General features: G+C 36.1%; 1 protein-coding gene across 9 annotated transcripts in view; it reads right to left on the reverse strand.

Moving 5' to 3' along the window:
* The window catches only part of LOC117400196 (catenin delta-2-like), a 366132-nt gene that overhangs the window by 102214 nt on the left and 249542 nt on the right, over window positions 1-14376 (reverse strand). For all 9 annotated transcript variants that reach the window (XM_059022195.1, XM_033999746.3, XM_059022197.1 and 6 more), the window contains one exon: window positions 8956-9169. In XM_059022195.1, coding sequence (XP_058878178.1) covers window positions 8956-9169 — 214 coding nt within the window. The remainder of the gene's footprint in view (window positions 1-8955; window positions 9170-14376) is intronic.

The raw sequence follows: 14376 nt of genomic DNA on the forward strand, positions 1-14376 counted from the left end.
AAGTATAGGTGGTGTAAAAGAATCGCCCTCACCGCAGTTCGTTGCCCCTTTAAAAACAACGACCCAACACACAGAAATGGATTTCTGAAAGCGAGGTTGCGCTATTTGTAATGAAAATACAAAAACAAAATAAACAAAACAAACACCTAGCTCTTTTGGAGCACTGACTAAACAAAACAGGAACCTAAACTAAAAGACAGGACAGCTAAGCTGTTTACCTGTAACACAAAATAAACAACACAGCACACACAAAAAGGCTCTACACTACCTTTTCCTTTTAAATTACGGCTGTACCCACACACCAGCACAGTCGGGCTTCAGCAGCCAGGAGCAGACTGACTGCTCTCCTTATAAACCCTGCACGTGGCTCTAATTTACAATCATAGCCAGGTGCAGGTGATAATTAACAATAAAACAATTAAACAATTAAACAATACAAACCCACAAGGTGCCTACGCACATGTTTTTTCTGCGAGGAGGATTTAACCCCCTCCCTGCTGTCTTACAGTGGTTAAAGGGTTTATGGTGCGATGTGTTCTGTGTGAAATATTTTCAATTTTTTTTTTTAAACGTATTAGTGAACAATCCATTTTTATTTGAAAATTACTTATTTTGTAACACGCATTATTATGCTAAACTCTTGGCCTTTCAAGAGACAGTTCTTTCTGCAATATTAAGCAAATTTGGTTGAGTTTATTGATTTGGAACTGCAGCATATATGTGCGAGTATGCAGTGGTTTTAAAACTCACCTCAGTTGCATTACTGTTTTCCTTTGTAACTGCTATGTTTTAAGGCCTAGAAGCAATATCTCTATATCAAATATCCATTTAAATGCCACACAATGTCCTTTTATATGGTTAAGGTATCTGAAAAAAACTGTTGAGAAAAAATGAAAAACACTCAGGCTGCCATCAGTAAAATTGTAAATACATTGTAAATGCATTCTTTTGTTTTGTGGTATCCATTACTGTACATCCAACCCATTTGAGCATAGGTAAGATGGACTCTGTATGGTCAATAACAAAATCTGCTTATAAATAGACAAATGAATCATGAATTCACTGAAATGGAGAGACAAAACACAAGGCAGAAACCGTGGACCTTTAATGGTGAACATCAGTGGGGCAAGTATGACCACATTATTGTGCAACTCAATTTTGTATTTTTAATTAAAATGTTATTTTCTTTTTACTTGTAGATTGCTAATCTCCTGTAAAATGAATCTGATTAAATCAAACTGTCTCGAACTATCAGAACTAATGACTCGAATTAACTTGAGCCAGATAGGTGAGTCGACTCGCCTCGAGCAAACTGTGACTTGACTCGAGCTTGGCATGTCAAAGACCCGACTCGACGCAAGTCTTACCCCCCTGTGACTCGACTCGAGTCCCAATTTTTGTGACTCGATTACAACACTGGCACAAATAGACGATGCAGCATCTTCCCACTGGAAAGCCAATGTATTTCAGTGTGCATTAATAGCAGTTCGTGATCGGCTCCTAATTCACGGTACAAAGTCTAAATGCAATGTGTATTTAAAGCATTGGTCTTAATATAGTTCACAACCTTAACTGCTGCATTTAAAACATCATGAAGTTCAGACATTTTCTTATTTCCTATGTGTAGCGTACAAACAAAAGGAGTATTGCACACCCAGCAATATCAGTTGACTCATACAGCCGAATAGAAAACTTGCCTGAGGATTTTGCTCTGTCTATAAGCTGGCATTCTGTATCCTGGGATAAATCATCAATTAGTCTGCTAATCGTATTGTTGGACTTTTCTGCAGCACTGGCGCCCAGGATTTAATTGCACATGTCGATTGCTGCTGGTAATATTAGTTCCTCAGCAATTGTGTGCAGTTTTTTGTTTTTTGCAATATGCATTGTAACCAGGTAGGGCACATTCATCGCCTTTTCTGAGACAGTAACTGATTTTTTAAGAACGTCTTGCTGTTTAGCTAATTGATCAGCTTTCTTCTGGAAAAACTTGTGTCTGTTCCCAGAGCAATCTGGATACCATGTCTCATAATGCCGACAGCTTAAGGCTTTCTTAATGCCAGTACTTCACAACAAATGACACACTGAGGACACAGATCATCCTCGTTTCCAATTTAAGAAAAACCGAAGTAAATATAAGAAGGTGAGATTTGTTTTTGTTTCTTTGAGCTGCAAGTAGGATTCGACATTGTTTTCGTTTTGCATCCATTTTAACAACTGTTTTCAAAATCACAAGTAACCGCACATAAAATGTCCTCTTATGCTTTATTTTCTGGTTCATATTTAAAGCAGAAGACTGTTGATAAAAAAATTAATTGTTTATACAGTTTCTTCTAATGATTTGTATGTGAATTATATTTTTTTTGAATATAAGCATAAGAAGTTGTATAGTGAAACTAAGACTTAATAGTGCGCACTGAACGTCATATTGTTTGGCAACCCATCAGAAACCTTGCCTCGACCCATATTTGGGGTTGAGACCCCCACTTTGGGAAATGTTCCCCTTACAGTTTATCATGCAGTACTACACAGATCAATCATTATTTACCTTTCTTTACAAAACCCTTTAGGTTATTCAAGCAGGGCTGTAGTTTAGAGTCAATTTTGATCATGTGACATGTATTATTTATTATGCTAGAAATCCAAAAGGGAATAACTACATTGTGCCTCACTTGTTATAGACCACTTGTGATGCATCTACATTTTCCAGGGGCCACAGTGAAAAAGAGTCTTTACGTGGAGAGATACCAGCCTTTTATCATGTTTATCATTTTAATTTCTCTTCACTCTGTTCCTTGCCTCATGCAGTCTGGCTGGCAGTCCTGTTTCTCAGATGGGTCCATGACAATTCATCCCCGCGACAGTTCGCCCCCCCCCCCCCCCCCCCCCGACAATTCATCCCTATTACTAGATGTACATATTTTAAAAGTCAAAATATAAGAAATGTGTGTGCACTTTTAAAATGTTGACTGTGTTAGCACATAGAAATTGCTGGTCGTTCATGTCAACAAGCTAGTGTTGTTGATGAGGCTGTTTTAGTGAGAGCAGTAACACCTAGCACACTTTCTTTTTACTTTAGACTGTAGGCTACTGGTATGGTAACACAAAATAAATCATGCTGCTGTATTGTACACATTGGTGTACAATGCGAATAAAAGATGGTTTTAAATTGAAAATAAATGATTTATTTATTATTATTATTATTATTATTATTATTATTATTATTATTATTATTATTATTATTATTATTATTAACTTGGCAGCCTAGACAATTAACATAAAATAGATCATAGTGCCGCATTGACAAGTTATGATACCTACAGGACGACAGTCAAATCTTGTTAATACGAATTTCAAAGGACCAGCATTAGTAACTTATAAGCTAAATGTATACTGTCTGTTTTTATTTAAGTTAGTCAGTGGTGCAGTGCTAAATTGTGCACAATTACAAACCACCTGCACATTAATAGAATAGGCGTTTCATATTCCTATACAGATGTTCAGAATGAGCTGGAGGGGTTAGCGGCACATGTGTGCAGTCTATTGCTCCCAACAGTTTGGCATTTTCCAGTCCACTTTTTCTTGTGCGTTGCCAGTTGTGCTCAATGCATTTTTGAGGCAAATAGCCAAATACCTATACATAATGCCCGCTTATAGAAATGTCAGAGAAATTTGTTTTCAAGGCTTGCAAGTACACACTGCTTTTAGGGAAAAATAGGTATTTGGCTATTTGCCTCAAAAATGCATTGAGCACAACTGGCAACGCACAAGAAAAAGTGGACTGGAAAATGCCAGCTACAATTGCAACTGTTTAAAACATGCTTTCAAACGTTCTTAACAAATTGATGCAATTGTAAGTGTTGCAATTGTCGGCAGCTTTTGTACATCTCATTATAATATTTGTGAACCCTCATTTGTACTATCTCTGCCCCCTTTTTTGTGAATGCCCGTAATTACATCTACGCTTGAACCGCAAACAGAAAAAGTTGCAAATAAAATTGCACTTGTTTAGTATATTTCACCCAAGACTTCTGACTCATTTGCAACTGGTTTGCGACTATTGCGAAAGGGGCAACACTTTAGTACACCTACCTCTTAGTCTTTTATTTGCTCCCAGTGCCTTTTCCCTTTTTTCTTATTAATTTAATACACTGGCTTGAGGCTTGTGTTGTAAAAAAAAAAAAAACTGCCATCCTCTGCCTCATTTGTACCCACAGGGGTTGTATTGTTCCATTATTCTACAGGCTAATGAAATCCCAATCTCATCATGCCCAACAGATGCCATGTTAAAAATGGAACAGCGGCACAGAAATCTGAACTGCCTACTACAAGATACAGCTTAACAATCCAACCTACATCTTACTCTGTTTTACATTGTGATCTCAGTCTCACACATTTACTACTGTCGCTTTTGCATCTCACTCTGGTTAACGTCACAAACCAAGAAAACTATATAAAAAAAATGAGTTGCCCTCGCAGTCTTTTATCAATAACTGAAGTGTAACATTCAGAAATTGTCAGGGACAAATTGTCGTGCACCCTTCTCAGGGAAGTGATAAAGGCGTTATTCTATGAAGTATCCTTGACATCCCAAGGTTGTTATATTTGCCTGGCAACAACATACACAAATACTTCCATTGTTGCTCTTGGATGGGGGGGGGGGGGGGGGGGGGGGGGGAGTATTACTTCACACTAACTCCTTTTTATGTTAAGACGTGTCCAGTGACTACCTCTAATCAAGTTAAGAGTGTATTTCTTGCTCATTCTATAAGTGTAGTTGCTGCTAATGGGTTACAACGGGGAAGTGGCTTACAATGATGTATATAATAGCCTACTGGTGTTTTATGATGATGATGATGATGATGATGATGATGATGCTGATGATGATAGTGTTACAAAAATAAGCAAGAATTGTTTCTGGGTGATAACATAATTTCTAAATTAATTCGAATCTACATCTACTTGCTTCTTAGTCACATTGCCTTCTATTATTTTGTATGTATGTAAGCTAATAGAGAAAAATTGTTCTGGAATAGTAAGTTATCTACGAATTAAATAACTAACTAGGCATGTTCTAAAAGGTACAATCACATTAAAATGAAGCACTTGGGGTTTTCATGCTGCTTCTCGTCAACAAATGTCTGTATCACAACACCTCCTTTGAAATCAGACACACTACTGGTACCAGTTTTTACATTGCTGTTGTGTTTATTCAAGAGAGGTATCTGTAACTGCCAGCCTTTAAAAAAACAAAACGGTAGCGGTTCTGTTATATCAGTTTACAAATAACGTGCTTGTGAAGTGCTCGCCTCTGCCCCCTCAAGTGATCTGCATGTGATGGCAGAACAAGTAGACATGTACATTTGTGGTGTGTGATGATTGGTTCAGTCTTTGAAAACCCTTACCAATACCTCTTGTAGTTCACAGTATCCTTACTTGGCACATGACACCTAATTACCCTCCCTTAACAAGATTTCGCATGAAAGGTGTTGTCAAGAGATGACTAAGACCTGATTTATGAAAAAGAAATATACCAGATCTCATAAGTGACACCCACAAATAGACAAAAATAACCTTGTACCCCATTTAAAGGTCAAGGCCGGTAATAGATTTTTTATGCTCCACTTCATTCACCCCTCCCCATGACTGATGCCAGCAAAACAGGATTCTGGTGAAACGGAAAGAATGACTGTGGGGAAAAGCTAGAAGATCAGCTAAGACAGCTCTTATTTTACCGTGTTCTATACTGTGTTGTAATGCATTCTGAAGAAGGTTGTTGCTACATCAGTTATGACTACCCAATTTTAGTGGACTTAAAAAGGCTGACAAATTGTGCTACATTACCAAAGCTTTTTTTTCAAATTTTTAAAAGGAAAAACCCACCTAATATCGTTATCAAACCATAAATAATGTTACATTTTTAATGTAGGCAGCCGTAAATAGTCTTAAGCTGTCTTTTTGTATTACTTGTATAATACAAAATGTTGTTGTTGTTTTTTTTTTAAATAAAATATGCGAAAATCATTTGAACAATAAGCTTTGAGAATCTAACCTGTTGTTTTATATTTCAATGAAATCCACCTTGACCTGAAAGATAGCTCCTTTGGGAGGTTAGTCTGTAAAAAACCTGGGTCACAACATATTTACCAACATATCTACCTGTAAAAAACCTGGGTCATAAACATATTTACCTTCTGCATACAGTATTAAAACCAATAGTGAAATGAATAAACCTTATTTCTTATAACACCTTTTGAATGACAGAAAATAATCTTTGGAATTTGGGGCTTTGTTATTTGATAAATAATCTAAGATTTTCAGAAAATATTTGTTGGTATTGCCTGGGTTTAAGCAATGTTGCTTTTTTTGATGACATGAGTGGTAGGTTGATTGTTTGAGATGACAATTGCTGAAACGTTACAAGATAGTGCCAGCTGATGCCACCTTGTAACATTTCAGCAATTCTATTGGCTGTGTAAGTGCGTGTGTGTGTGTGGAATGCTGTTTGAATGCCAGTCTGAAGATCTGGAGTGGTTAGTCATCTCTTAACGCAAGAAAAGCCAAGATATTGTGGGAGCTAAGCAGAAAGTTTTTGCAAACTGTAACAGCTGAACAAGTAGTGATGCACTACACTGTATAATTTTAATTGTAATACATTATGAATATGTTTAATTTCCATAGGTTTCTTACAGCACATATGTATTTCTATGACCGGGCTGGTCTGTCAAACTTTCTCTGGTTGAGTCCCCCCCCCCCCTAAATTTTAATTTAATGTGTAAAAATACACATAGCAATCTTGCTGCACAGTTTGTCTGCCTCCCAGAGGTGAAAGTAACTTTAATTTCTTACTGGTACTGCATTATTGTTCAGTGTCGTTTATATTTTTCCTTTTTAAAAGCAATTAGAAGGAGCAGCGTATCACAGTCTATCATTCTACCAAGTAATACAGTGGAATAGTTGTATGCCTTTGTCTTATGTAGGTATTCACTTCAATTCAGGCCACTACAATTTCATTGTACAAAAGCTGCAAGAGTTTCCACTACGAGGAATATTTTTTTGTTTGTTTGTTTTTCAGGAATGCTTCTTCCTGCACAAATAGTTAAATGTGATGGTTACCATGGCAATCACACGCTCTGTCATTCTAAGTCATGTGAACAGGACCTGAGGTACTGAGAGTTTTTTTTTGCTTAAATACAAAGAAAAAAATAATGTAGCTTAAACATAATGTAGCTTAAGCCGTACCGGCTTACTTTCACCTCTGCTGTCTCCCCTAAATGTAGCTTAAACATAATGTAGCTTAAGCCGTACCGGCTTACTTTCACCTCTGCTGTCTCCCCTAAAACTTCCACTAACAACCACATCTCCCAGAATACAATGTCTTCACTTACTAGGAAACTGTATACAAGAAAAACCAACCCAACAAACATTATCCAATCTCTGGCTAGCCCTATTGTCTTTGTAGCCAATCACAGTAAAAATAAGAAAAAATCGAAGTTACACAAGTTGAAGTGTAAACACCCCAGTCCAGCTACAAATCCAACTGGAACCATCGTCAGAGGCAACCTCTAAAAAAAAAAAAAAAGTGTCTATAATATTAAACAAACTGTTTTATAACTTATTAATTAATTTCCTTAATGTATTTATCTGTATGGCTTTATATTGATGTTTAACATGTTCACTGAGTTTTAGAATTTAATGTTAAAATAGAAGTTATGTTTCTGTGCTTACCTTCATATATATGATCTGTTTCTGTGCTTATCTTCAGAGTTGTATTGGCTGTGGTCAATACAGTGAATAAGAACAGCTGTTGTCTCTGATTTATTTTAATACTAAGTTTTTGTACAATAATTCAAAGTAACATTGCAGTTAAAATAGAAGGCTCTTTTTTAATGCCTACTCCATTACCATTAAAGATTGTACAGTATGTATCGCGATTACTCATGACTGCAAGGTAATATTGCATTTTATAATTAGAGGGTAAGTTACTCCCAGACCCAAAACCTTATCTAAAGCGCTGACTCTAGTACACACCAATAAACATACAATAGCTATGTAGGATTTTTGGCGATTATCTTAAAAAAAAAAAAAATGGCAAGGGTTATATTGAAACTCACCAATCCTAATTGAGCAAATAAAGAGTGATAAACATGGTTACATTGTCAATTACAGTGAATTAATACATGTATGCATTGCAAAATGTTACTGAATATTGCTAATTTCTACCCAATTCTTAATAGTTTACTATTTTTATTGGCACTCAACCTGCATTAATTTTAACCTGCATTGATTGTGATATGTAGCATTGTGGTTAATAACATTTTAATAAAATTGAGTACTTTAACATAACCAGTTTCACAGCAAAATCCAAATGTGTGTCAATCATTCTGGGATAATCCAGTTAACAAAGTAATGCCAGCCCATGCTGATGCAAAGTCAGGTGGAAGTAATGTCAAGTACAACATGTAACCAAGCGGAATGTGAACAATAAAATTGGTTCAAGGCAGTGTGGTGAAAGGGCTGAAAGTGCCAATTGAGACACACACTCTGATTGGTTCCTAAAAATGTCCAGATAGCTATGCAAAAAAATGCTTTGCAAAAGCGAGTTTCATTTAGACACATTTTTAATTTAAACAAACAATTTTGACTGGAAAGGCACACAAATGTGTGGAGAGGAGAGTCTGATAATGCAGAAATACAAGTGTCTGTCCCTGCTTTTTTACACTGATGGAAGTCTGATTCCCACTGATACAGCTGCAGCCACATGTTGACTATGCTCAATATGATTCTGCAGATACAAAAGGAGTGTGACAACACATATAACCCTAACATGCCTCTACATAACCACTCGACATATTAACATACTGTAAGGTATCAGAGTAAAAAAAATAATAAAAATACTTTTTTTTCTATCAAACCAATTGGTCAAAATCACGTTGTCCAGTGAATTGAGCTTACCTGTGACCAATTCTCTTATCTCCAGGTCCGAGGTCTTGCGCAGCAGCCGGACCAGTGCAGAAATCCCCCCACAGTTTTTCAGGGCAATCTTGTTGTCATCATTTGCCTTTCCGTACACCAGATTTCTCAACGCTCCGCAAGCACTTCTGTGCACCTCTGACATTCGATGATCGAGGAGATCCACCAGAAGCTGGATCCCACCTTGTCTCCTTATCTACAAAACACATGGCAAAAGTATTGATAAAAACATCCTCAACGTGTGATACATCTGAAACAAAACACATTGGAAATGTGAAAAAAAATCAAAAGTACCCAGCCATTTAAAGTGGAGATATCAAAAACACAAGCCAAGTTTCAAGAAACAACTGGGGCAACCTTGGCCAGCACAAAGCAAATGGGCACAACTGTAACTAACTTGGCTTGTGTTTTTGATGCAAGTTCGATCTGCTTTTATTGCGCCTGAAAAACACAAGCCAAGTTAGTAGAAACAATTGGGGCAACCTTGACCCCCACCGCTTTTTACAGTTGTGCCTATTTGTTTGATGCTGGCCAAGGTTGCCCCAATTGTTTCTTCTAACTTAGCTTGTGTTTTTGATACAAGTTAAAATAAACAATTGGGGCAACCTTGGCCCCCATCAGTTTTACAGTTATGCCTATTTGCTTTTTGCTGGACAAGGTTGTCCTAATGGTTTCTTGAAACTTGGTTTGTATTTTTGATATCTCCACTTTAAATGGCTGTGCACTTTTGATAACTTGCCATTTTTTCACATTTCCAATGTGTTTGTTTCAGATATCACTTCCGGGAATAGCAAAATTGTTCAACCTATATTGAGGCAATGTATTGCCATTTGGATAGGGTAAATATAAACAGTAGCCTAGCCATATATATATATATATATATATATATAAACAGACAACAAGTCCTGCAACAAAGCAATTGTCCGGGTTGTTACAATATATTTTTTAATTTGAAAGTAAAAATATATGAAAGCATGACGACCTTTATGTACAAAAATCTTCACTAGTATACAATTGAACAATAACTGTTGAGTATTTATTTTCGTTTCATGCAGTATTAAAATGGCAGTGTTTATATCTGATAGTGAAAAATAAATAAATAAATATCAAGATAGATAAGGAAAGAAATAAATTTATTGATTTGTGTGTTCATTTATTTCTATATTTATTAATGTATTTATTTATTTGTTTTACTTTTACCAAATATGTAGGCTATCCTTCAGAAATTAAATGTTCCTTTTTGTCCAGTGGGGACCACAAATAGCGTTACTCTCATCAACCAGTATCAAGAGGAAACCGTGCTATCTTGCGCCAATAGGGACCATAATGAGCGTAACACTGACAGGAAACCACCTTTTTTCAGAGATCAAGATCAGAATCTCAGAATGATGAAATGACTAAAAAAAAAAAATCTCCATAAGAGTCCTGAGAATTCTCAACTGGCTGCCTTCATCTTTCAAAATACTGCTTGTTTTCTCAACTAATCGGATAGCACTGACAGTATAACACACTTCCAAACTGAAGGTTATAGTTTCAAATCCCACGCATGCTAGACCTTTTTTATATTTATATTATATAAAAATATATATATTTCTCAGGCAAATGTTCCATTTTAAAACAGAAATAAGTAATTTAATATAAATTACATAGACGTCACAATAAGTGCGTTCCCTAGTATATTTCCATGTTGACAAAACAAGTTAACTGTCATTAAACTTGGATGTCCTGTAATATATTTTTACCTTACTTTGGCAACTTATTTCTCTTACTGTATGACAGGTATCGACTTAGTTTTCTACATTTCACCTAAATGTGTTGGGAACTACAAATGAAAAGTTAAATGGTGCTTTCAGCTGATTTACGTTTGCTGCACCAATACCCTGAAAACACGTAAACTACCCTTGCTGTATAGATAGTCTGGCAGTTCTTGCTGATAACTTGGCATGAGGAACTACCGTTCCTCTCAAAACACCCTTGAAGTATGCTATGTTGTGCACACTAATAGTGCATTATACAGTATATCTAAGAGCTGGACAAAACAATAATCAATTGCATAGTATAATATTGATTGTTGCTTCAAATACAAAAAATAAAATCAGAATCCACTTGGGAAGGCCGCCCCAAACAAAAACAGCGACTTTCAGTTATTTTCTGTTTTCTCCCTGGGTCATTTTCAGATCAGTGACAGACATTTACATTTTTGTTTCACTGTCACAGGTATCCAGACACACACTGTGTAGTACTGGAAACATTGCTACAGCTGTTACAGTTTAAATGGTTCCATTTTGTTTGACAGATTTGTGATTAAATGCTGGGAAACTACAGCAACTATTTAACATCTCAGATTCAGTGCCAGCTTGGCAGATGTGCAATTCCACAGATTGTGCCAGAACCAATCAATAACATTGCTCTCCACTTCTTCCCCTAATTAGGATGGGTACACTAAGTTGCAATTTTTAATGTAATGATTACAAAATGTGTTTCCATTCCCCTGCAACTGCCCCTCTTTTAGGCTTAAGCTGATTGCATAATTATAACCTTTTTACCATCTTACAGAAAAGCATCCAATTTGGTATCTGACACTGTACTACTCACACATCTTAATTATAGCACATTATATACAACAGTGATGTTATATGTATGCATTTGTTCTGCCCCAAACTCAAACTGGGATCTAAACATAATGTTAATACTGATGCTCTTTAACTCTTGAATAATCCAAGTGGGAGTTTCCCCAGAGTACGAGTTTTAGACACACTTATTAAGTGCTAACCATAAAAATACAGTGAAATAAGGTTTATAAATTATTGTTGGTTTATAAATTTTAAGGAGGTGCTATTGAGATGTCACTATTTGTGGATTATTATAATAGACCCCGATGTCATTATAAACAGCAGATTTAAAAATAAAAGATGTTATCTCTTAAAAATGTATACGGTAGCAACTCTGGTCAGGAAGGTTATGTGTGAATGAAAAGTGCAGATCCAGATTGATAGTCATTATAAACAGTGTAGACCTGAGGCATAGAGGTTGTCTGCGGAAATCTGCTGTCCTTCTAATTATAATTATATATATATATATATATATATATATATATATATATATATATATATATATATATATATATATATATAATATCTTTATTTTTATATAGCGCCTTTCATAGTGGACCACCATCACAAAGCGCTTTACAGAGGTAGGCTGTGAACTGTGCATTATATGCAGAGTCACTTACAGTAGGACATTGATTTAACATTATACCATTAAGTTCCAATGAAAGGAGGTTTTTACTCTGCAGATTGGTCATTCTGATCGCCCTACATTTTTGAAGTATGTGTAAAAAATGAATCATTCATGTGAGGGGCTGCCCATTTTACACAAAAGTATGTCTTACATGTAGAAGATGTTTAATGTTTTTTGTCCAAACCTAATCTTTTCATGAAACATAAATAAAGGTGGAATACAATAGAACTGGTATTGCTGTGTGCAGCAATTAAGAGGTTAAACTATTTTATTTACTATTTTCTTTTTTACAGATCCAATAAGATCTTTTAAAGGTCACATATAAAACAAAGAAATGTCTTCTATTATTGAAATATCCAAATGTCATATGAATGGTCTGCATGATCTGAGGTTCAAGATAAGCACTGCATTTTACATCAGCTCTGTGTGTAAATGATTCTTTCTATTTGCTATGTACAGTGCTTTGAGATGTTTAACAGGAAAGGTGCTATATAAAAATAAAATTGATTGACTGATTGATTGATTTCTTCATAGTGCCATGTTTAACTGTTTTCTGAGGTAATGGATTTCTTCAATTGCTTTACAGAGATGTTTATATAAAACTGAAACTGTGGGCACTTGACATAGTATCTGCATTTGTTTTAAAAGACAAAAAAAATCTTGCAATTTTTGACATTGTCTCCACTCTGGTGTAATAGAAAACGGAAATTATTTTGGTTCTGGGGCCATCAAAGGCACTGCATTTGAAAGGAGATTTAAAGGCACAGGGCAGTATAAAGGAACCTGGTAAGGTATCCAGCTGAGGAATATATTTCACAAACATGAAACTGAAGAAAAAAGTAACACAAAGGGTAAAACAACAAACACACGAAACAAAAACCTATCAAATGCCACCAAATTGGAGTTTACAAATACGGAATCTGAAGTATTACGACAAAAAGAGAAACTAAATAGTTCAAAATGTTTCCCATTGTTATCACTTTGAAACACAAACATTTAAAGCCAATGATTTCTGCCGACCATATCTGCTCCAGCATATAGATACCAGACAGTCTGCAATGTCATTGCATCAATCAGAGCAATCACATTTATGTCGTGAGGTTAGCAGCAGTAAACCTGTGACTTCAAGAGTCCCCAGAGAAAAAAGTCTATGGGTGAAAGGCCTGGTAAACAATGGAGGCCATGGGATGGGACCTTGTCTTCCTATCCACCAACCTGGCAATTCGTTGTCTAACCAGGATTGCACATGTAAGGAATGGTGCACAGGAGCATTGTCATCAGCCCAGTAATGCACGTTCTGAGAGTTCATGGTCCTGTTCAGGTGAAAAACGGACTCATCTTAGAAGATGATGTTATCTGTGACAATGGCAGTCTGTTCTTTTACCCATTCACAGAATCGCTTTCGGCATGCGGTACTGATAACCGTTGCACAGAGGTAAATCTAGATGAAAATGACTAAAATGAAGAATCCTCCATGCAGACTACTGGCTAGTACCAGTAGCCTGTGCCATTATTCTCATCTCAGGCTCACAACTGTGGGTCCCAGGACGATAGTTGTGACTTCATTAGTGGTGGCAGATGTCGGACTTCTGACTTTCTTGTGATCTGCTAACCTGTAATCAGGTTAACTTGATCTAGGAATTGTGCCTCTATCAGTGTGTTTGCTGGCAAAAGCCATAGCTGTTGCAGCACTGATACATCCATTTTCGCAACACAGCAAAATCATCTCAGTGCGCTCTGCAAGTGTAAGCTTTCAAATTCTTAACAGGTGTCCTTCAGCTGCAGGTACTGAGGAACTTTAGGCATCCACAATGTGAATTATGAATCACTCTGTATACGATATATTTTAAATTTCAATTAGGCATAATTTGAAACATTCCCTAAGTCTGTACTGTAATTGTACCATTGTTTGCATTTGTTTTTATATTTATATGCATATTTGTTTATATATGCATTGCACTCAAGTAAATAAGGCCATCATATTAAGTACTGAGATTAGGCAGCAATAATAATCTCCGTTGTATTATTTTATATAAAATAAATCAAAACAGCTTCACTGTTTTCCACCCTAATTTACTCAGTACATAAAACTGCCACAAAATGGCTGTGCATCTTAGGAGTGGAGGCTGTATACATCGGTGTACTCTCCAAACTACAGGA

The sequence above is a fragment of the Acipenser ruthenus genome, chromosome 4 (genome assembly GCF_902713425.1).
Source record: "Acipenser ruthenus chromosome 4, fAciRut3.2 maternal haplotype, whole genome shotgun sequence".
Lineage (NCBI taxonomy): Eukaryota > Metazoa > Chordata > Actinopteri > Acipenseriformes > Acipenseridae > Acipenser > Acipenser ruthenus.